Source organism: Felis catus, chromosome C1 (assembly GCF_018350175.1).
Source record: "Felis catus isolate Fca126 chromosome C1, F.catus_Fca126_mat1.0, whole genome shotgun sequence".
NCBI classification, from domain to species: domain Eukaryota; kingdom Metazoa; phylum Chordata; class Mammalia; order Carnivora; family Felidae; genus Felis; species Felis catus.
In genome coordinates, this window is record NC_058375.1 from 127145649 (window position 1) to 127167770 (window position 22122).

The following is a 22122-nucleotide window of genomic DNA, read 5'->3' on the forward strand; positions in this document are numbered from 1 at the left end:
TCCTTTGCTCCTAGGAGTTGTCTTAGACTTAGTGTTAGGTCTTTCCTTTTTTGTTTTACTAGCCCTGTATTGTATGTGTGACAAATGTTCTTCCGAAGGATGTTGAATGCAAGCATTGGTCATTTTAGCCAACTTCTGTCTTAATTATGACTCCGTTTAATTCAAGTTTTCCTGAAGTTTATAGTACAATCCACTTCAAATAATATAAACTAATACATGCCCTAATTTTGAAAGTCATCAAAAGTTATTATTTGTAGATGGGAGCATTCATCGTGACACCATTCATTCGTTAGTTTTAAATACATTGTTGTTCTAATGGAAATTATTTTGTGAGTTTTCCTGGGCTACAGTGACTAACTTTTCATATTGTTTCTCTTTTGATTCTTTTCTTCCAAAATTATAATGCAGATTACAGCTAATGTCATAACAAAAAAGAAATTTACCTTCAGTCTCCGCATTCCAATATCTTGTGTGTGACTAATTCGTTTCATACAGCCTATTAATGAGGCATGCAAAGATCCTTTACTCCATGTTTATATGAATTTACAAGTTTCGTTCTTTTCCATGGCTAAATTTTTATTCCTCTCCATTGTCAAACTGCCTACAGAATTGAAACTTTTAATCACAGGTTGGACCAATGTGCTTTTACAAATGCATCTCAGGAAAAATATTCCCACTAAATGGAGAACAGCTGAATATGCCACTCCTCGCAATTGAGGGCCAAAATATCTATGTGACAGACAGTACGTGTTTTATAATCAGTGAGATTTTCATTGTGGATTTTTCCTAATGCTAGTTAAGGTGAGAAGGAGGGAAACAGAGTACATCTGTATAGTACAGGCACAGAAAAACAGTTTTTGTGAACAGTTTTTAAATGTTGTGTTTGACTCTTAAAGTTACCATAATGTAACATGTTATAGAATCTGTTCTTCCAATTATTTTATGTACTATCATCTCAGTTTATACCTTAAGTTAGTTGAATATCATTCAGTTTGAAGAAAAAAAGAGAAATCCTCAAATCATCCTTATCTGAAAGGGAAGGAAATTTGTTATGCTAATAAGTACAAGAGCAAATCCCTCTTTAAAGAAAAGTTCAGTAGTGCCAGTGGCAAGTATTGTGTTGGTAATTATAACCTTTTTGTGGAATTAGTAGGATTTGAACTACTAAAAAACTCAAAATCGAAAGTTTTTTTTGTAGTTAGTTAATGGTTATTTTTTATTAAAGCTTACAGAAAAGTGTGCATGTATGTTTGTGTGTGTCCTAATAGAAAAGTAAAATGCATTGGGAAATGAACAAGGCAATTTTTTCTGTGTTTTTTTTAACAAATTTATAGCAATTTATGTCTCAGTAATTAACATTTTTTTACATATACACATTATACTTTCTGGATTTCATTCTTTTATCCTTTTCCTTATATTTCCCTATGTACATTCCACCATCCCAGTCTGATTAAAATTAGAAATAATTTATTACATCTCTTACCTTTTTGTTTCTTGCCAAAACAACATTTAGTCAAGCAGCATATTTTTTTCTTGTATTACATAAAAGGGTAAAACTATTCAACCAAATAATGAAAACATTAATAAATTAGCAACAGTTTTTCTTCACTGGAGAACAATAAATAAGTAATTTTTAAATTAAATATTCATAAACCAGGGGATATGGCAAGAAAAAATGTAAAACTTTCTGCTCTTTTCCCTTTTGGGGGCAGGAAGGTGGTTGGGGAGATATCTCAAGGATAAAATGCTTTGGTCTTCCATCCATGGGAGTGCCAGAGGTCCACAATAGTTGTTAATCTCCTTAACAACAAACCTCCCATCTATTATGAGACTTGAATTGAAAATAGTACTATCATTATTGTTGGGGAATGAATATATATATATCTTGTGTTATGAATCTGAAACTGTCACGGTCATTCAAAACAAGGTTAAGTCAACCCCAATCAGCAGAAGCAGAAGAAATTCTGGCTGCATAAGGCATTTCAGACAGTGCATTGTATAGTATGAAAGAAAACAAAATAGGAATAAAATCCCGTTAGCCTCATTCATTTTTAACTGGTATTAGGTCTATCACTTAAAGCTTCTGGGTTTCATTTTACTTACTGGCAAAGTAAGGGAGTTTTGCTGTATTGTCTGTTGAAGCCTCTGTGAACTCTAAAATTCCATGATACTGTGTTTCTAGCTTATGTGAGTCATTTCTAGTTGAGGAAGGTGCAATATTGGAGGATTGGTTTGTAGTAGCTTAGTGACTTACTGTCAAAAACTGGAGTCACACAAGCAACTATTTCAAAAGAAATGGTTACTTGGCAGTTGTAATAATAAAGATTCATTATCTTAACTCTTTATCTAAAGTTTACAGTTCGAGTACTATAAAGTATACTGCATATAAGGAACTTGATATAAAGAAACTGTTCCTGCACATAGTAGTTACAGCAAAGATTTGGGTTTATGGATCCCTGGCTGTTTTCTGTGTAGCTGCTTTCATTCTTATGACTCATTTGAAAAGTTTGCAGCTTTACCATATATGTTTAATATTTTGCAATAATTGGCCTTGTTCCTGAGCTGTTGGATTCGGGGCCGTAGCACTGTCTGAGAGGTTTACATTTCTCACAGTGAACCGGTCTCTTTTTCAGCTGCTTCCTGGCTTCTTTTTACTCAGGTTTCCACTGCTCTTTTCTTTTTTCTTTTTTTAATGCTGTATTAAGGTATTAATATTTGCTTATATTTTCCATTATGCCTTTTAATCATGCATCATACTTAGAAATAGGGATTTAAATTTAAATGACAACCTTGACTTAATGTAATTTACTTTTTAAAAATTTGTGAAAGCTATTGCTTTAATTTCTTTTCCAAAGCAGATTTGAATGGCAGATTCAGTTTGCTTTATAGCTTTTCTTAAAAGGCTAATGTCTTGAGCATGCCAAACTCATTAGCAATAGTCGAGTACATCTCTTTCTCTACTGCTACATAACTTTTAAGGAATATTAGTGTGCATTAATGCATGCCATCTAATGGACCTAAGACACCTAAAAGCATCTAAAACTACATATGGGTGCTGACCAGGGATATAATTCAATTTTTTTCCAAACTGTGATATCGCATGCATGTGGAAAACAGAATAACTCTGTAAAATGAAATGTCATTTTAGTTTTGCAGCCAGTTGATAAATTCAAAGAATATCAATGCATTATATTGTCAGTGTTAGCTTTTCAAGTAACGCAGAACCATGTGGTTTCAATTAAGCTTCGTTACCAGTAGACTATGATAGGGTCCTGATGAACCACACCATAGAAGGAACATTTTAGGATAAACAGTCTGTAACATGCAGAGAATATTGGCAGCATTGCAGAGTACAGATTTAAAAGTAACTTGGTGTAAAAAGCAGGCAAGGAAGAAATGGACATATTGGATAAGCACAGGAGGGCTGATATTAACAAGGGATTTCTCTGTGTAAAATAGGGACTTTGGTACAAAGTTAGTTTCTTTTTTGGCATCTTTTGACTCACATAATAGGAATTTTATATATTGTTACTTTTTGATGGCCCTGGTTATCCTTGTTTTTTCATTGATTCTATGAGCATTTCTTAGTATTGTGTGACCAACACAGATTCAGACAATTGTATAATACCTACAAATCCACCTATTTCCCTTTTCCCTTCTCCATTAACCTGCCGCCACTGAAATCTGGAGCCAAAAGTATCTGGTAAGTACCCATAGATTTCCTTGAGTTGTACAGACTCTTTCATAGGATCGTCATTTAAATAGCCATGAGCTATAACCTATGGAGCTGTTTTTATTAGATTCTTTTTTGTGTGTTCATATTTGTGTTTATTTAATCACAGAAATAGTGGAGCAGAAGGTGGTAGAGGAAAAAGAATAGTGAAGGTGTGCTGACAATTGTGTCTTCTTCTAAATTCACCTAAGAGGCTTTCAGTTGAAGACCCACCAACCAAGCGTAAGACAGACCAAGATCACAAACTTGAGGTTTTGATGATTTGGAAACAGTTCATCTAAATTATATTGTGGATATCTAGTTACAGATTAGAGTTGGCAAAATGGCTTATCAAAAAAAAAAAAAACCTAAATCTACTCTCACAGCGCTTCTGCCGTATGGGGTTATTAGTCTTGAAAAACTTAAGTGAAATGACCTTAGATTTAGGGCTATTGTGAATAACCAGTTCTTCGGTTCTTTTTATTATCTTTCCCATTATGTCTGATTCATATTACTAAGAATGCTTTCCTTTAACGCAAATACTGTTCACATCACCTGCACAAAATAAAACTAGCCTGTTAAAGCCTGTGCAATACTTTTCTGCTGAGCACTGTGTTTCCTTCTTGCTCTCTTCTCTGTTGAAGTGAAAGAGAGTTAAAAATAGAATATTCTTTGGAGCCCTCCAGGGAAGTGCCTAAGCCATCAATTTATATTGTCCTAGTTCTCTTTGCTTGCAAAATTGATTGTGCTTTCCTCTGAAAGTGCTGGAAGAAATGGGATAATATTGCAGCAGTGCAGTCCTTTAACAAAGGAGAATGACAGTGTTAAATAACACCTATGTTGAGATCTGGTTGTTTATTCTGTTGTTGGTTATCACTTATATTGGCATTGCTTGCTTTACAAAATACATGCTTTCCCACAATATTGACACAAATTTCTATAGATGATATATAGATCCTTTTTTTCCTCTGACTTCCACGTTAAACATAGAAAAATCACAGGAAAAAATTTTTTTTAAATTTTTGATACATTGAAACACTTTTTATTAAAGAATAATTTAGGTGTAGCCAAGTTGGTGATATATTGAGTGTTAGAATACTAGAAACACTCTTCTCTTAGACTTTTTTTTTCTTCCAAGGTTTTAAGTTACAGCTAATTAATATACAGTGCAATATTAGTTTCAGGTGTAGATTTTAGTGATTCACCACTTACATCCAGCACTCAGTGCTCATCACAACCAGTGCCCTCCTTAATACCCATCACCTATTTTTTTAAGTTTATTTATTTATCTCTACATCTAATGTGGGACTTGAACTCATGATGCCAAGATCAAGAATCTCGTGTTCTTCCTGCTGAGCCAGCTGTGTGCCACTACCCATCACCTGTTTAACCCATCTCCCCTACCACCTCCCCTCCAGTAACCTAATGGTACTTTTCATTCTCGAAGAAGCTACTTCCTCTTTCCCAGTCTTCAATTTTCTCCCTCTTTTCAAGATCATTGCATTTTTTTCCTCATACTTGACAGTCTTCAAACTATATACTATTGAAACTATCAGAACTATGTCCTTTCCCTTCCTTTTGTCTGAATAATTAGATGATGAACCTAAACCACAGTGCCACTTCTCTTCTAAGTGCCACCCTGTAACTTGATGCTCAGCAGCCTGAGATTCCTTTGTTTAAACACAAGTTCAGAGGAATTTGTGAGCAACTTGAACAGTTCTTTTAGATGTAAATTTTATTTACCAAGTGTGCATAAAGTGAGGCATATCTGTGATTAGATGATTCTTTATGTTACATTGCTAATAAAATAGTAATGATTTTGTCTTGCATAGTCAATGGTAACATTCTTTAATTTGATTAGTAGAATGATGTGGATTTTTGTTTATTTGTTTTCTGTGCTTTCCAACTGACTATGTCTAGTTTTCCTTGTGGTTGTAGTAACTTCATCCATCAGAGATCCCATGGTCTTTGGCCATCCATAAAGTCAAGTCATCTTTTTGCAACTTCTGATTTCCTCGTCTTTAGAGAGTATACTCAAGGATTTTATACAACCAGCTGCCAGGTTGTGGTTTGTGGTTTGTGATTACTGGAATGAATGGTCAAACATCTCACTGTGACTTCTAGAAAAACCTTCAGGGACCTGTCCAGATTACCAGTACAATTCCCCTCCTTTTAACATGAAATGTTAAATGATGCCCTCCCCCCCCCCCCCCCGCCTTTTTTTTTTTTTAAGTGATGCTAAACTTCAATTCCTCAGGTCCTGGCAACTTCCTATCCAGTGTGGTTCACACCTGCTAGCTTTTCCTACCTCAAATATAAAAATGAATGTAAAGCTACTGAGTGAATAGAAGAGAAGCATTGCTTCACAATAACTTAAGACTTCACCCATGATACAGCACATGCCTCTTTGTACACAGGTGTCCAAAGTTAGAGCTCCCTTTGCCCCACTGGGTGTAAAGTCTGACTTCTTGGCAAAGCAACTCAACTTTGCAGAGAAGAGCCAGATTATGAAATTTCTACTAAAAAAATCTTAAGTGGCTTCATCTGGGATATGGGAACAGAGTAGTACATTTTGAGCAAAGTCAGCCTTTGAAGCAAAATAGCAAAGCTAAACCCCAACAAGGAATATTGAAGACTGGCCTGAAAAATACTCAGGTTGAGAGACACAAACCAAGGGACATGAGCCTGAAATATTTGAGCCTCCTTTTCCTCTTCTCAACTGTTTCTTATATGTGTGGGATCTAATTATAATAAGGCAAGGAATTGTTATCTTGAAATATAAGAGGTCGCAAACCACACCCCTTGAGAATAATGGGCAAAACAAGTGAAGGAGACCCCCTCCCAGGGGAGAGGACATTATGGGCTAATTGTATAAACTCTTTAAGATATGGCCTTTTTTAACCCCAAGTTCCTATAACTGCCATCTGGACTAACTGTTCAACAGCTTTTCACTCTGATTCCTGTTTTGGATAACCACATTTATACTTAAAAATAATCTTCAATTCAAATGAAAAAGTCCTAGTTAATTGACTATTTGCAATCATTCGTTTTTTTCCTATAATTAAATTTATCTTGAGACTTAAGTATCTTAACCTATAGTAAAAGTCTTCATTAACCAAAATTCTCAGAAAATGGAAGGAGCCTAGGTGTTCAGTGTTCTGCTTATTGTAATACTCTTTCTATCTCAGCGTTTGTCCCTGAGAAAAGGAAAGTTTAGAATCAGAATAGTATGTGCAAACCCTGTTTGGCAAGGTGTGAACCTCTCTGTGCTTTTGTTTCTTCATCTAAAAAAATAAGGGTAATAATTATACCTATTCATGAGATTGTGAGCACTAAATGAGTTAGCAAGTATAAAGTACTTAGAACAGTGCCCAAAACCTAATAAATGTCATGTCAGTGTTAGCTACTGATGTTACTTTGTGGTGTCATCCAAAAAAATGACAATTATGCAGTATTCTAAATGAAGAGGCATAGGAATTTTGGGCTAAATTTGTGTTTGGTCTGAATTTCAGAATGGCCATGGGAAACTAACATAGTTTGTTCTGACATATTGAGGTCTTTTTGTTTTGTTGACTTCTTAACACATGCCTTTTCCTTAAAGTACGATAGAGAGTTCAGATCAGTTGATTTCTTTTCTAATCCTCTGATTGTTAACTTGAGGTCTAAGTGTCTTGTAAGAACATTTACTTAGATACTTCCTTCCCATAGTTTTTTTAGAAATTTCTGTTGACCTTATCCATAGCTATGGAAAAGCTTTTGAAACAGTATGTGCCATTTCTATATCTAATGTAAGTGGATATGTGTATTTATATCTGTGCACAGAAATAAGGCTACCTATACATAAAAGTAAATGGTAATTATCTATGAATAATTGTTTTATGAAAATGATGTTTTTCCATAGTGGCTTTTTCCTTTTTCGTATTTTCCAAATGTTCTACCATGAAAACCTATTACATAATCAAATAAGGCTTTTTTTAGATATGTTTTAAGTGTGCAGATTTATTCAGAACTATTCAAATGAAACCTTCATTTCAAGCTTTACATATTAAATATAAACTAAAACATTTCTGTGTTCTTCCTTATCAAGTAAGCACCTTGAGGTTAATGACATGAAATCTGCATTTCAGCTGCAGTACAGTTTCTAAGGAGAGGATTAATGAGTGACCCATGAATTCGTGAATCCGCTGAGGTGATTTGTAATCACAGGGTTCGATTTCATTTTAATGAAATGGCAGTTAAATACGTTTAACCTTATTTTAAATGCATTACCTTAAAATTTAAGTTCAGCTTTTGCTTTCAGAGCCATTTGGTAGATGTGGACAGTGAAAAACACTATTCTCAGTCAGCCTGTCAGCACACATAGTAAGCCTCTGGTTTCATGTAGAAGCATATATTATTTTGATTCTATTATGTTAAGAATATGTTTTCCTCTGTTGTCTATTCAGTAAGTATAAATATTGAGTGCCCATTTACTGGCTTAGCTGTGTGATAGCTGATATGGGTTTTCTTTGTTTTTAATACGGAAGAGTGTTAAAGTTTCTAACCTTATTAAAAAAGCACACCATTTTATTGTTTTTTAAGGCATGCACAAACAATGAGAGAAAAATTAAAAAGAACAATTTTAGATATTACCTATGGATTGTTTTTTTTTGTTTTAAGTATAATTAGCATTCAATGTTACTGGTGTTGGGTATGTAATATGATTCAACAATTCTGTTCATCAAAATACCTATACTCCTAATCCCCTTCACTTATTTCATCCATCCCAGGAGCCACCTCCCTCTCATAACCATGTATTTATTCTATTTAAGTCTGTTTTTTTGTGTTAATCTTTTTTCCTGTGTGTTCCTTTGTTTTGTTTCCTAAGTTCCATTAGGAAAATCATAATAGTATCTGTCTTTCTCTCACTGACTTATTTCACTTAGCATTATACCCTCTAGGTATATCCATGTTATAGCAAATAGCAAGATTTCATTATTTTTGTATGGCTGAGTAATATTCCATTGTGTATATATATGATCCCACATTTTCTTTATCCATTTATCAGTCATTGGACACTTGAATTGCCTCCATATCTTGGCTATTGTAAATAATGCAGCTGTAAACCTAGGGGTGCATATATCTTTTTGAATTAGTGTTTTCCTTTTCTTTGGGTAAGTAGTATAACTGCTGGATCATACGGTAATTCTGTTTTTAATTTTTTGAAGAACCTCCATACCGTTTTCCACAGTGGCTGCACCAGTTAGCATTCCTCCCAACAGTGCACAAGGGTTCCTTTCTCTCTACATTCTCGTTAACGCTTATTATTTCCTGTGTTTTTGATTTTAGCCATTCTGACAGGTGTAAGGTGATATCTCATTGTGGTTTTGATTTGCATTTCCCCGATGATAAGTGATGATGAGCATCTTTTCATGTGTCTGTTGGCCGTCTGGATATCTTCTTTGGAGAAATGTCTGTTCACATCCTCTGCCATTTTTTAAGTGGATTATTTGAGGGGGTTTGTTGTTGACTTGTGTCAACATATATAACAACTTGTGTCAATATATAAAGAACTTATGTTCTTTATATATTTTGGGTATTAACTCCTTATCAGATATATCATTTGCAAATATCTTCTCCCACTCAGTAAGTTGCCTTGTTTCATTGATGGTTTCCTTTACTCTGTAGAAGATTTTTATTTTGGTGTAGTCCCGGTAGTTTAATTTTGCTATTGTTTGTCTTGCCCAAAGAGACATATCTAAAAAAATGTTTCTTTTTTTTTCAATTATTTTATTTTATTTTAGAGAGGGAGTGCAAGCACGAACAGGAGAGTGGCAGAAGGGGAGAGAGAAACCCAATCGGGCTCCATACTCAGCGTAGAACCTGACATAGGGCTCAATCCCACAACCGTGAGACCATGACCTGACCAGAATCAAGAATCAGACACTAAATCCACTTAACCACCCAGACACCCCTAAAAAAATGTTTCTAAGATCTGTATCAGAGAAGAAATTACTGCCTGTGGGAGTGATTGGCTGGCTCAGTAGAGCATGTGACTCTTGATCTTGGGATTATTAATTTGAGCCCCAAATTGAGGGTAATTTACTTTTTTAAAATAAATGTATTTTTTAAATAAATAATTTAAAAAATTATTTTAAAATGTTTTTAAGTTTAATATTTAAATATTAAATATTAATTTAAATATTTAATAATTAAATTTTTAATATTTAAAAATAATTTAAAATAAATTTATTTTTAAAAAAATAAATTACTGCATACATATTTATTTTCCTAGGATTCTTATTTCAGGTCACACATTTAGGTCTCTAATTCATTTACAGTTTATTTTTATATGTGGTGTAAGAAAATGGTCCTGTTTCATTCTTTTGCATGTAGTTGCCCTGTTTTTCCAGGACCATTTGTTGAAGACACTGTCTTTTTCTTATTGTATGTTCTTGTCTCTGTCATACATTAATTGACCATATAAATATGGGTTTATTTCTGGGCTTTCTATTGTGCTATTGATCCATGTGTCTGTTTTTGTGCCAGTACCACTCTGTTTTGATTACTACAAGTTTGTACTGTAGTTTGAAATCTAGGAATGTTCTGTTTCAAGATTGCTTTGGCTGTTTGGGGACTTTTGTGATTCTATACACATTTGGGGATTTTTTTTGTTTTAGTTCTGTAAAGTATATTGGTATTTTTTTTTTTAATTTTTTTTTTTCAACGTTTATTTATTTTTGGGACAGAGAGAGACAGAGCATGAACGGGGGAGGGGCAGAGAGAGAGGGAGACACAGAATCGGAAACAGGCTCCAGGCTCTGAGCCATCAGCCCAGAGCCCGACGCGGGGCTTGAATTCCCGGACCGCGAGATCGTGACCTGGCTGAAGTCGGACGCTTAACCGACTGCGCCACCCAGGCGCCCCAAGTATATTGGTATTTTGATAGAGATTGCATTAAAGCTATAGATTGCTTTAGGTAATATGGACATTTTAGCAATATTGGTTCTTCCAATCCATGAACATGGAATATCTTTTCATTTGTTTATGTCATCTTTGATTTCTTTCATTAATAGTAGTTTCATAGTACAAGACTTTCACCTTATTAAGTTTACTCCTAGGTATTGTACCTTTTTGGTTGTAATTGTAAATGAGATTGTTTTCTCAGTTTCTCTTTCTGCTACTTCAGTATTGGTGGATAGTAATTAACAGATCTCTGTATATTTATTTTGTATCCTGTGACCTTACTAAATTCATTTATCAGTTCTAGTAGCTTTTTGGTGGAATTTCTAGGAGTTTCTATTTATAGTATCATGTCATCTGCAATAGTGATAATTTGACTTCATCCTTTCCAATTTGGATGCCTTTTATTTCTTTTTCTTGTCTGACTGCTGGAGCTAGGGCTTCCAGTACTTTGTTGAATAAGACTGTTGAGAGTGGACATCCTTGTCTTGTGCCTGATCTTACAGGTAAAGCTATGTTCTTCACCATAGAGAATGATTTTATCTGTGGGTTTTTCATATATTGGCTTTATTGTGTCAGGGTATGTTCCCTCTAAACCTACTTTGTTGACGGTTTTTATCACGAATGGATGTTGTCTTTTGTCACATGTTTTTTCTGCATCTATTGAGCTGATGATGTGGTTTTTATTCTTTCTTTATTAATGTGATGTATCATATTGATTGATTTGCAAATACTGAACCGCCCTTGCATCCCTGGAATAAATTTCACTCTACACTGGTGAATGATTTTCTTTTTATAGTATATTATTGGATTTGGTTTGCTAACATTTTGTTGCGAATTTTTGCATCTGTGCCCGTAGTTTTCTTTTTGTGTGTGGTGTATCTGGTTTTGGTATCAGAGTAGTTCGAGCTCATACAATGAACTTGGAAGCTTTCCTTCCTTTTCTGTTTTTTGGAATTGTTTGAGAAGAATAGGTATTAAATTTTCTTTAAATGTTTGAAAGAATTCCCCTTTGAAGCTATCTTGTCCTGGACTTGTGTTTGGGGGGAGTTTTTTGATTACTGATTCAATTTCATTGCTGGTAATCGGTATATTCAAATTTTGTTTCTTCCTGATTCCATTTTACAAGATTATATATTTCTAAGAATGTATCCATTTCTTCTAGATTGTCCAGTTTGTCACATAAAGTTTTTATAATATAATCCTTTTAATTTCCATGGTTGTCAGTTATTATTTCTCCTCCTTCATTTCTGATTTTCTTTTAAATTTTTTTTAATGTTTATTTATTTTTGAGAGAGAGACAAAGCACAAGCAGGGGAGAGGCAGAGAGAGAGAGACGGAGACACAGAATCCGAAGCAGGCTCCAGGCTCTGAGTTGTCAATACAGGGACTGACCTGGGACTGCGAGATCATGACCTGAACCAAAGTCAACCACGGCCACTTAACCAACTAAGCCACCCAGGCGCCCACTTCATTTCTGATTTTATTTATTTAAGTCCTCTCACTCTTTCTTTCTTTCTTTCTTTCTTTCTTTCTTTCTTTCTCTCTCTCTCTCTCTCTCTCTCTCTCTCTCTCTTTTTAGTGAGTCTGGGTAATGGTTTATCACTTGTGTTGATCTGTTGAGAGAATCAGCTCCTGGTTTCATTGATTTATTCTTTTGTGTTTTTAGTATCTGTTTCATTATTTCTGCTCTGATCTTTATTATTTCCTTCCTTCTACTGACTTTGTGCCTTGTTCTTTTCCTAGCTCCTTTAGATGTAAAGTTAGATTGATAATTTGAAGTTTTTCTTGCTTTTGAGATAGACCTGTATTGCTGTAAATTTCCCTGTTAGAACAGCTTTTGCTGCATCCCAAATATTTTGGCCCATTGTGTTTTCATTTTCATCTGTCTCTATGTATTTTTTTAATTCCTCTTTGATTTCTTGGTTGAGCCATTTTAGTAGCATGTTATTTAGCCCCCATGTATTCATGTTTTCAAATCTTTTCTTGTGGTTGATTTCTAGTTTCATACCATTGTGGTCAGAAAAAATACATGACTTTTTTTTTAATTTATTGAAATTTGTTTTGTGGCATAACACATGATCTGTTCTGAAGACTGTCTCGTGCACTTGAATGTGTAAGCTCCTGTTTTTGGATAGAATGTCCTGAATATATCTGATAGGTCCGTCTGATCCAGTGTGTCATTCAGAGCTCCTGCTTCCTTGTTTTCTATCTGGAGGATGTATCCATTGATGTAAATGGGGTATTACCATCCCCTACTGTTATTGTATTACTATCATTTCTTCTTTGATGTCTTTTAATAGTTACTTTATATATGTAGGAATTTCAAAGTTAGGTACATAAGTACTTATTATTGTTACAACCTCTTGTTGGATTGTTCCCTTTAGCATTACGCAGTGTCCTTCTTTGTTTCGTTACAATCTTCGTTTTAAAGACTGTTTTGTGCAATACGAGTTTCGCTACCCTAGCTTGCTTTTCACTTCCATTTTCACAGTACATTTATTTGTATTCCTTAACTTTCAGTCTGCATGTGTATTTAAGTCTGAAGTGAGTCACTTGTAGGCAGCATATTGATGGGTCTTGCTTTCTTATCCATGCATTCACCCTGTGTCTTTTGATTGGTGCCTTTAGTCTATTTACATTCAGAGTAGTTATTGATGGGTATATATTTACAGCCATTTTGTTATTTGTTTTATGGTTGTTTTTGTAAGTTCTTCTCTGTTCTCTGTTCCTTTCTTCTTTTGCTCTCCTCTTTTGTGGTTTGATGGCTTTCTTCAGTGAAATACTTAGATTCCTTTCTCTTTATTTTTTGTGTATCTATTACAGGTTTTTGTTTTGTGGTTACCATTAGTCTCACATATAATATACATATAGAAGTCTATATTACATTGATAGTTGATTTAAGTTTGAACCTATTGTAAAAGCAATAAATTTTTACTCCCCTCCACGTCACATTCTATGTATATGATGTCATATTTACATCCTTTCTTAACTTTTTTTTAAAAGTTTATCTATTTTGAAAGAGAGCAGGAGAGGGGTAGAGAGAGGGAGAGAGAGAATCCCAGGCAGGCTCCATGCTTAGTGAGGAGGTCAACGCAGGGCTTGATCCCATGACCATGAGATCATGAGCTGAGGCTAAATCAAGATCTGGCCGCTTAACCAGCTGAGCCACCCAGGCACCCCTACTTCACATCCTTTTATTTTGTGGATCCCTTAACTGATTTTCATAGATATATTTATTTTACTGGTTTTGTGCTTTACCCTCAGTGATTAATCTACCACTTTGATTGTGTTTGTATTTACATATGAATTTTTTTTCTTTCATAATTTTGTTACTCCTGATTATGGCCTTTTCTTTCCACTCAAAGAATGTCCTTTAGGGGTGCCTGGATGGTTTAGTCAGTTAAGCATCTGACTCTTGATGTCACCTCAGGTCTTGATCTCAGGGTCATGAGTTCGGGTCCTGCATTGGACTCCACACTGGGGGTGGAGCCTCCTTAAAAAAATAAAATGGATTTCTCTCTTCTTGACACTACTTTCAATTACTAAGTGTCTTGGTGTGAACCTCGTTGGGTTTAATTTATTGGGGGCCTTCTGTGTCTTCTGAATCTGAATGTCTTGTTTCCTTCCTCAAATTCAAGAAGTTATCAGCTATTATTTCTTCAAATAAATTTTCTGCCTCCTTTTCTCTCTCATCTCTTTCTAGCATCCCAATACTGCAAATGTTACTACACCTGATGATGTCACTGAGCAATCTTAACCTAGTCTCATTTTTTATTATTTTTTCTTTTTGCTGTTCAGTTTGTTGCCTTTTCATTACCTGCCTTCCAAATCACTGATCTGTTCGTCTGTATCCTCTAATCTGCTAATTCTCTCTAGTATATTTTTCATTTCGGTTATTGAATTCTTCATCTGTTTCTTTTTTATATTTTCTCTTTGTTGAAATTCTCATTGAGTTGTCCATTTTTTCTTTCTCAAGTCCAGTTAGTATCATTATGACCATGGCTTTGAGTTCTTTATCCTGACATATCGCTGATCTCAGGTTCATTTTGCCCTTTTGCTGCAGTTTTGTCCTTTCATTTGGGATGTATTCTTGTCTCCTCATTTTGTCTAACTCTCCACATTTGTTTCTGTGTATTAAGAAGGTCAACTCTGTCTACTGATCTTGAAAGTAGTGGCCTTAAGAAAAAGAGGTCCAGTGGTGCTCAGTAGCACAGTATCCCCTTTTTACCAGAACCAGGTGCTTCGTGGTGGCTCCTCTGGGTTGCTTGTGCTCTGCTTTTGTGGCTGAGCCACTTTTGCCTTCAGTCCTCTTGGCTGTAATGGCCCACTTTGCATGTTGTAGGTAGGATTTGGTCCCTGTGCCGTTTAGGGCCCAGACTGGCCCAGGATCACTGTGGGCTTGTAGTTAGACAGTGTCAGCGGTCAGACCACAGGCCTGCCCTCAGCAGATCACCATACAGACCTGCATGTTGCATTCCCTGCCTTGTCCCCTGAGAGTCTTGTGTTGGTAGGCAGGGCCAGCAGCAGACCAGATGCCTGCCCCCACTTTGTCTGCCAAGGCTGCAGGGCTCCCAAAATGGCAGGCTATCTTCCTGTCCTGCCCCCTGAGAGCTTTTTATTGGTGCATGTGGCTGGCAGTGAGATCAGATGTCTGCTCCTAGGCCATCTGCTGAGGCTGCAGTGGAACTCATTGTGCCTCTCATCCTTGTCCAGGCTGCTTGTAAAATGTGACACAGCAGGAGCCACTTAGGATTGTTATCTGTAGCATTTAAAACATCTGGAATAAGGCAAAGAACAAAATTAGAAGAAGATTAATGTGGGCTTCTTAGGAAAGATACTTTCTTTTAAAGAGTTTGATGGGGCGCCTGGGTGGCTCAGTCGGTTAAGCATCTGACTTCGGCTCAGGTCATGACCTCGCGGTCCGTGGGTTCAAGCCCCATGTCAGGCTCTGTGCTGACAGCTCAGAGCCTGGAGCCTGTTTCAGATCCTGCATCTCCCTCTTTCTCTGACCCTTGCCTGTTCATGCTCTCTCTCTCTGTCTCAAAAATAAATAAATGTTAAAAAAAATTTTTTTTTTTTTAAATAAAGTGTTTTGACATTCTGGGGCGCCTGGGTGGCTCAGTCGGTTAAGCGTCCGACTTCAGCTCAGGTCATGATCTCACAGCTCATGGGTTCAAGCCCTGTGTCAGGCTCTGTGCTGATAGCTCGGAGCCTGGAGCCTGATTCAGATTCTGTGTCTCCCTCTCTCTCTACCCCTCCCCTGCTCACGCTTTGTCTCTCAAAAATAAATAAATGCAAAAACAAATTTTTTAAGTGTTTGACGTGTTGTTTTTTGTTTTTTGGGGGGGTTTTTTGGTGAGAGAGGGAAAGACAGGGAGGGCAGGCTCCAGGCTCAGCACAAAGCCTGGCACAGGGCTCTGTCCCATGACCCTGGGATCATGACCTGAGCCAAAATCAAGAGTCAGATACTCAACTGACTGAGCCACCTAGGCACCTCTACATTCTTATTTTTAATAGCTCTATTCTTATTTAAGAATATATTTCCAGTTTGTTTATGCTACTTTTTTTTTTATTTGTTTTTAATGTTTGTTTTTGAGAGAGACACGGGCAGGGGAGGGGCAGAGAGAGAGAGAGAGACACAGAATCTGAAGTGGGCTGCAGGCTCCGAGCTGTCAGCACAGAACCCGATGCAGGGCTCGAACTCATAAGCCATGAGATCATGACCTGAGCCGAACTTGGACGCTCAACCAACTGAGCCACCCAGGTGCCCCTATACTTTTTCCTGACATTTTTCTTTTTCCTTAAGTCCAAGCTCAAATGGTATTACTTATTTCAGGATTAATTTCACCCTCCTATTTTTGTGTTTTTTATACTGTTATTCTAATATAGTATCAGGGCTAAGAATACCTAATTCAAAGAAACGGGACTATGTCTTATTTTCTTTATATACCCACCAGTAACATCCTGGGTTCACAGCTTAATACCCTATGTAACAAATGATGAGGTGATGGAGTCGGATGTTTTAGACTTCATGTTATGTTGTCACATTGTCAAAACGTGCATGACGTTTGTGTGGAGATACACTGTGGCATGGATATTGATGGGGATTAGGTTGCATTAGGGAATCTAAAATAGCATTAGAAATTTACTGATGCACATTCCATGATGTAGTGTCCTATGACATGGAATCTATAGCTATTTATTGAAAGTGTTCTCTGTCAGATGTTTTTTTCATAAGAAAATTTTAGGCTGGGGGCGCCTGGGTGGCTCAGTCGGTTGAGCATCCGGCTTCGGCTCAGGTCATGATCTCACGGTTGGTGAGGTCGAGCCCCACGTCGAGCCCCACGTCGGGCCCTGTGCTGACAGCTCAGAGCCTGGAGCCTGCTGTGGATTCTGTGTGTGTCTCTCTCTCTGCCCCTCCCCTGCTCATGCTCTTCCCTATCTCTCAAAAGTAAATAAACATTAAAAAAAATATTTTTTTAAATGAAAATTTTAGGCTGGAAGGCTCCAGTGTGAATCTCCAGAAATTAGTAAATTTAAATAAATAAAGGAAATCAGAACACTTGCACATAAATTGGCTTTTCTTTTTCAAAGTTTTATTTCAAGGTAACCCATAACTTCAAATGTGTTTTGAATAAACTATAAAAGTAGTATGAGAAATAGTTGTGAAGTTCCCTGGGAGGATGTGACTGTTTTAAGTCTAGGTATTTTAAGTCAGATTACATTACAGTGAATTCTGCCAGGTATCTACATTTTTCTTTTCAGTTGTATAGGACTATAGGTCTGACAAGTCTGTCGTAAGTTACTTTCCCAGTCTATAAAGAGCTGAGCCCAAATTCTGACACTGCAGTATATGCTTGTGTATGTGTATGTTCTGAGATGGTATTTCCAACACAAGAAAAGATCATATCTTCACATCCCATTTCCATTCCTGCCCTCTACGTTCCTAGGTGTGGAAATGTGTCAGCGTATGGTTTGATGGTGTTTGGCATTTAGAGCATGAATTTGAAATACATGTGATTTGATAAACTGTAAAGAGGGTTGAATGTTAACTGTTAGACTAAAGAACAAGAAGTAAGTTTCTTCTCCCCTTTTCCTTTTTCTGCCTGTGAGTTTAAGTATTATAGAAAATTCACTCACAGAAAGGTTTAGGAAATAGCATATTATCCATCACTTCATTACTGACTAGGATTAGAATATAAATTTTCTGTACAAAGTTAGAATAATCAGAAGTCATTTATAACGTGGCCATAAAGTATTATTGCCATAGACCTAGCATAATTTTACAAAACCGTTCACTGTTAAACAGTTCACTGTAATTGGATTTTTACTTTGTTGTTGTTAATATGTTTTTTAGATAACAAATAATGCTTTGCATTTCTTTCTTTGTAAAAGGTTGATGTCAGATTGTATTTAGCTATTTAGTCATTGAGCAGAATCATAGAGGCTCCCAGACAACTACATTGATACTGTTATTTATAGTCGGTACCTGAGATGGGATCTTTGCCATGTCTGTTGCTTAAGAGATTAATAAGCATAGAAATGAAAACTGGTATTTATAATATAGCAAAATATATTTATAGTATTACCAGAGAAATCATTTCACTGACCTTTAGTTGTAGAAATTTGCATGGGCAATACTATAGTTTGGTTCATCTTTGTAGAAACTTTTCAAATACCCTGAAGCTGGATGGTTATTTTTATCTGGTTTCTTATAAAAGAAAGAGAGAGAGAGAGAGAGAGAGAGAGAAGGAAAAAGAAAGAAAGAAAGATTTGTGGTAGCTTCTAGTAATTTACTTAATTTTGAGATAATGGGTTTACCTAAAGGAATCCTCTTGGTGTCAAGAGACAAAATATGATTCTTTTTTTTTTTTAATGCATTAATTACTACTCAGAGATTATCATTGTGGAGATTCTTGTTTAAATAACTCATGAATTCACTTGATAAAAATAAACTTATACTTTTAATTTACTACTTAAGTTACTAATAGTGCCTTCAATTTAGAGAAGAGTTGTCCCTTAGGTGTTTCATGTGTGACTTCAGGTAAATTACTTAATCTCTTTAAGGACCTGTTTCTCTGTCAAGTGACCTTAATAATACATTAAGGAAATGATCTAAAAACTTGCTAAATAACTCCATTTTTCTTGTGCCCTTTACATATTCCTAATATAAGGATGCCTGTCGTAGTGTGACAACCATTCTATAAAAGTGGTTCTCCTCTTTTCTACTTTTGGTTTTCAGAAGAGCCAGATTCATGGGCATGCAACCTCTGATGTTACACAGGGCCCTGATTTGCTTTGATGTTCTGCTGTTACCAACTAAAATTCTTAATAATTTTTCAACAAGCAGCCCTACATTTTCCTCTTGCACAGGGACCAGAAATTATATAGCCAGTACTGGTCCTCAGAAATCAGTTGTCATATATAGTTGTTATAATATACATTGAATAGTAATTTTCTATGTAAACCATATAAATTTCCTTAACTACAAAGGAAATCTTTGTACACAAATTTTATCTGAATGTATTTTAAGTGGGGAAAAATACAGCTGGGAGTTACCTATACAGTAAATCCTTTAAATGTTAGTTCTCATAATGAGGGTTTTTTAAATTTGCTATTTTAACAGTTCTGTTGTTTTATTTTTATTTATCTTTTTGTCATCTTAAAACACAAAAGTATTTGCTTAAAACACAAAAACATTATGTTAGATGAAAAAAAATTAAATTCAAAGCAAGGTTTAACTCCTTATGCCGTTACAGGTTATCAAGTTATACCCAACCACCAGCAAAACTACCAAGGACTAGTTGGAGTTCAGCAACCCCAGAGTCAGAGTCTAGTTGGTGGCCAGCCCAACAGCATCGGAAATCAGATCCAAGGAGTAGTCATCCCATATCCTTCAGTGCCATCATACCAGGTATGTTGTCACTATTAGCATCTTTGGGTAGAGGTAAATACATAAAATACATAGCTACAGTGCATCTTCTTTCTTTTCTTATTATAGGGGAAATGATTCTGTGATACATAATTTATAGTCCTAAGAGTTGTATTAGTTATAGCAATTTTGTTTTACCTCATTGTATTGCTTTGTTCATTCAATTCTGTAATTTTTATAAATAAATGTGTACTACCACGTGAACCACATTGGTATTGGCAAGAAAATTTTCTTTGGCATTGTCTATGTTTCCAATGATAGAAACATATAACAACCTAGTATCTGATTCTTTTCTTCAGCTCCTTAGAAAGTCTTGTTGAGAGGGGGATGACAGGGAAAATAGAGGGAGAGGTAGGTATTTAAAAGAGTGAGGCAGAATACAAACTATAAATCAGTGTTGATAGAATAGAAAAGAATGTCAGGTTTTCCATGGAACTGATCTTTTTCCCTACCACCAGTCCTAGAAAGGAATGGCATAGCATGTATTAAAAATGTTGTGGACTTTTGGTCACTACATAAAATGAGTTATGAAGTGTATCTTGTCTTTATATTCCCCAGAACAATTTACGCAAGCACAGAATAACTGTTGTACAGAATACTGAATATAGTTTAACAGAGAACTACTACACTTTAAAATTTTTTTTATTATTGGTTCTATTTATTTAAAAGTCATAAAACTGGGGCACCTGGTGGCTCAGTTGGTTCACTGTCTGACTTTGGCTCAGGTCACGATCTCCCGGATCATGAGTCCAAGCCCCGCATTGGGCGCTCTACTGACATTGCAGAGCCTGCTTCAGACCCTCTGTCTCCTCTCTGCCCCTTCCACACCCGCCCCGGAAAGTAAACTTTAAAAAAGTAAATAAATAAAAGTCATAGAACTATTTGAGTTTTCTATGTAAAAAGTGCGTTGGGGGGCGCCTTGTGACTCATTCGGTTGAGCGTCCAACTTTGGCTCAGGTCATGGTCTCATGGTTCGTGAGTTCAAGCCCTGCATCAGGCTCTGTGCTGACTGCTCAGAGTCTTGAGGCTCCTTCAGATTCCGTGTCTCCCTCTCTCTCTGCCTCTGAGACAGTGCTCTGTCTCTCTCTCAAAAAAATAAATAAACATTTTTTTTTAAAAGTATTGTGGATTTTAATTTATAGTTGTAAAGTAGAAATACATATTGTTTCATGTATAGGTCAGGTATATTTAGTGTAATATGACCCATTCTCAGAAATTTGTTTTACCTTTCCTTCATCCTTCTGGAATAACTTGCAAGTGAGTTTGTTTTATTAGCCTAATGGCTTTCCATACCTGAGTCTATTGTTAAGAAATCCAAAGACCATTTTCATTCATCTCAATGAGGTAAAGATAAGACTAGTTAGTAAGATACATGTACATGTAAACAAGTTGGTGATGTATACAGTCCCATAACAGGATTATGAAATAAAACCATGAACCGATTAGGAACTTAAATAACAGAAGTTCTCTGGAAAGATAAAAACCTTTAAGTAGCTCTTAAAAGAAAATTATGGGCATAAGTTGGTTATGAAGAAATCCTGGGGATGGGGAAGGATGTGAGCAAAGGTGCTAGCATATTCCATATAATTCCAGAAATTTTAAATTGAAATTAAATGTAAACTACAGAATTGTCAAGGAAGGGCTAGTGAGCACTAACAGTATGTCTAGTTTTCTAGCTTCCTGATAATAGAAAGCAACTGAGGAAGAAAGAAAACTAGGTTTTACATTTTTGTTTTCTTTCCAATCTCTCATGCTTTTTACTCCTTATCCTCTGTACTTGAGCCCAGGCACATGAGACTGCCCATCCCCTACTTCTCCATAGACATTAGACAGGATCAGTACCAGAGCAGGAACTCTCCCTTGTCAAGGACCTTGATCATGCTTCCTAACCCAGTACCCAGGCACTGTGAAAATAAGATCTGCCCTTCACCTCTAGGGGGTTCACAGTCTGGTGTAACTAATACAATTTTCAAATAAATTACAGACTTGTTAGTATAGTTCTTTAAAAAGAGCTAGATATTGAAAATGTTTCAGTGCTAAGACAGTAATTATAATTTCTATAGCATACTTGTTTTTACAAGTTATAAATCATTTCTCAAGGTATTTTATATAATCTTCAAACTGGGTAAAAGACTATGAGAAGGATGGCTCTATAGAGCATTAAGAACTTGCCTTATAATTCCTACTACCTCTCGTAGACAGGCTAGGTGGTGATAAAATGCCATCTAAAAAATAAGCCAGAAAAATCATCTGTCCTTAGTAGATTGTATTTGGTGGCCATAGGTCTCAAGTACTGTTCCCTCTCTCTTTTTAGGTACTTCAATTTTTTCTTTACCACTAGATTATTCTATAGCTTAAATCATCTAGATTGAGCTGTGTCATTTTCCCTGGATCTGTCTTCCATATATATTAACTTAGATACTATCATAAATAATAATTTTAGAATGTTGCGCTCCCTCAGTAGGCAGAAAGAGTTATTCAGAATTGGATAAATCAAACCAGTAACTTTCTCTTTGCAATAATTGAGCCAAAT

The 22122-nt window shown here is 35.9% G+C and overlaps 1 protein-coding gene across 17 annotated transcripts in view; it reads left to right on the top strand.

The window, feature by feature from the left end:
• The window catches only part of R3HDM1 (R3H domain containing 1), a 205857-nt gene that overhangs the window by 134855 nt on the left and 48880 nt on the right, over positions 1 to 22122 (top strand). For all 17 annotated transcript variants that reach the window (XM_011285215.4, XM_045034798.1, XM_045034801.1 and 14 more), the window contains one exon: positions 19417 to 19571. In XM_011285215.4, coding sequence (XP_011283517.1) covers positions 19417 to 19571 — 155 coding nt within the window. The remainder of the gene's footprint in view (positions 1 to 19416; positions 19572 to 22122) is intronic.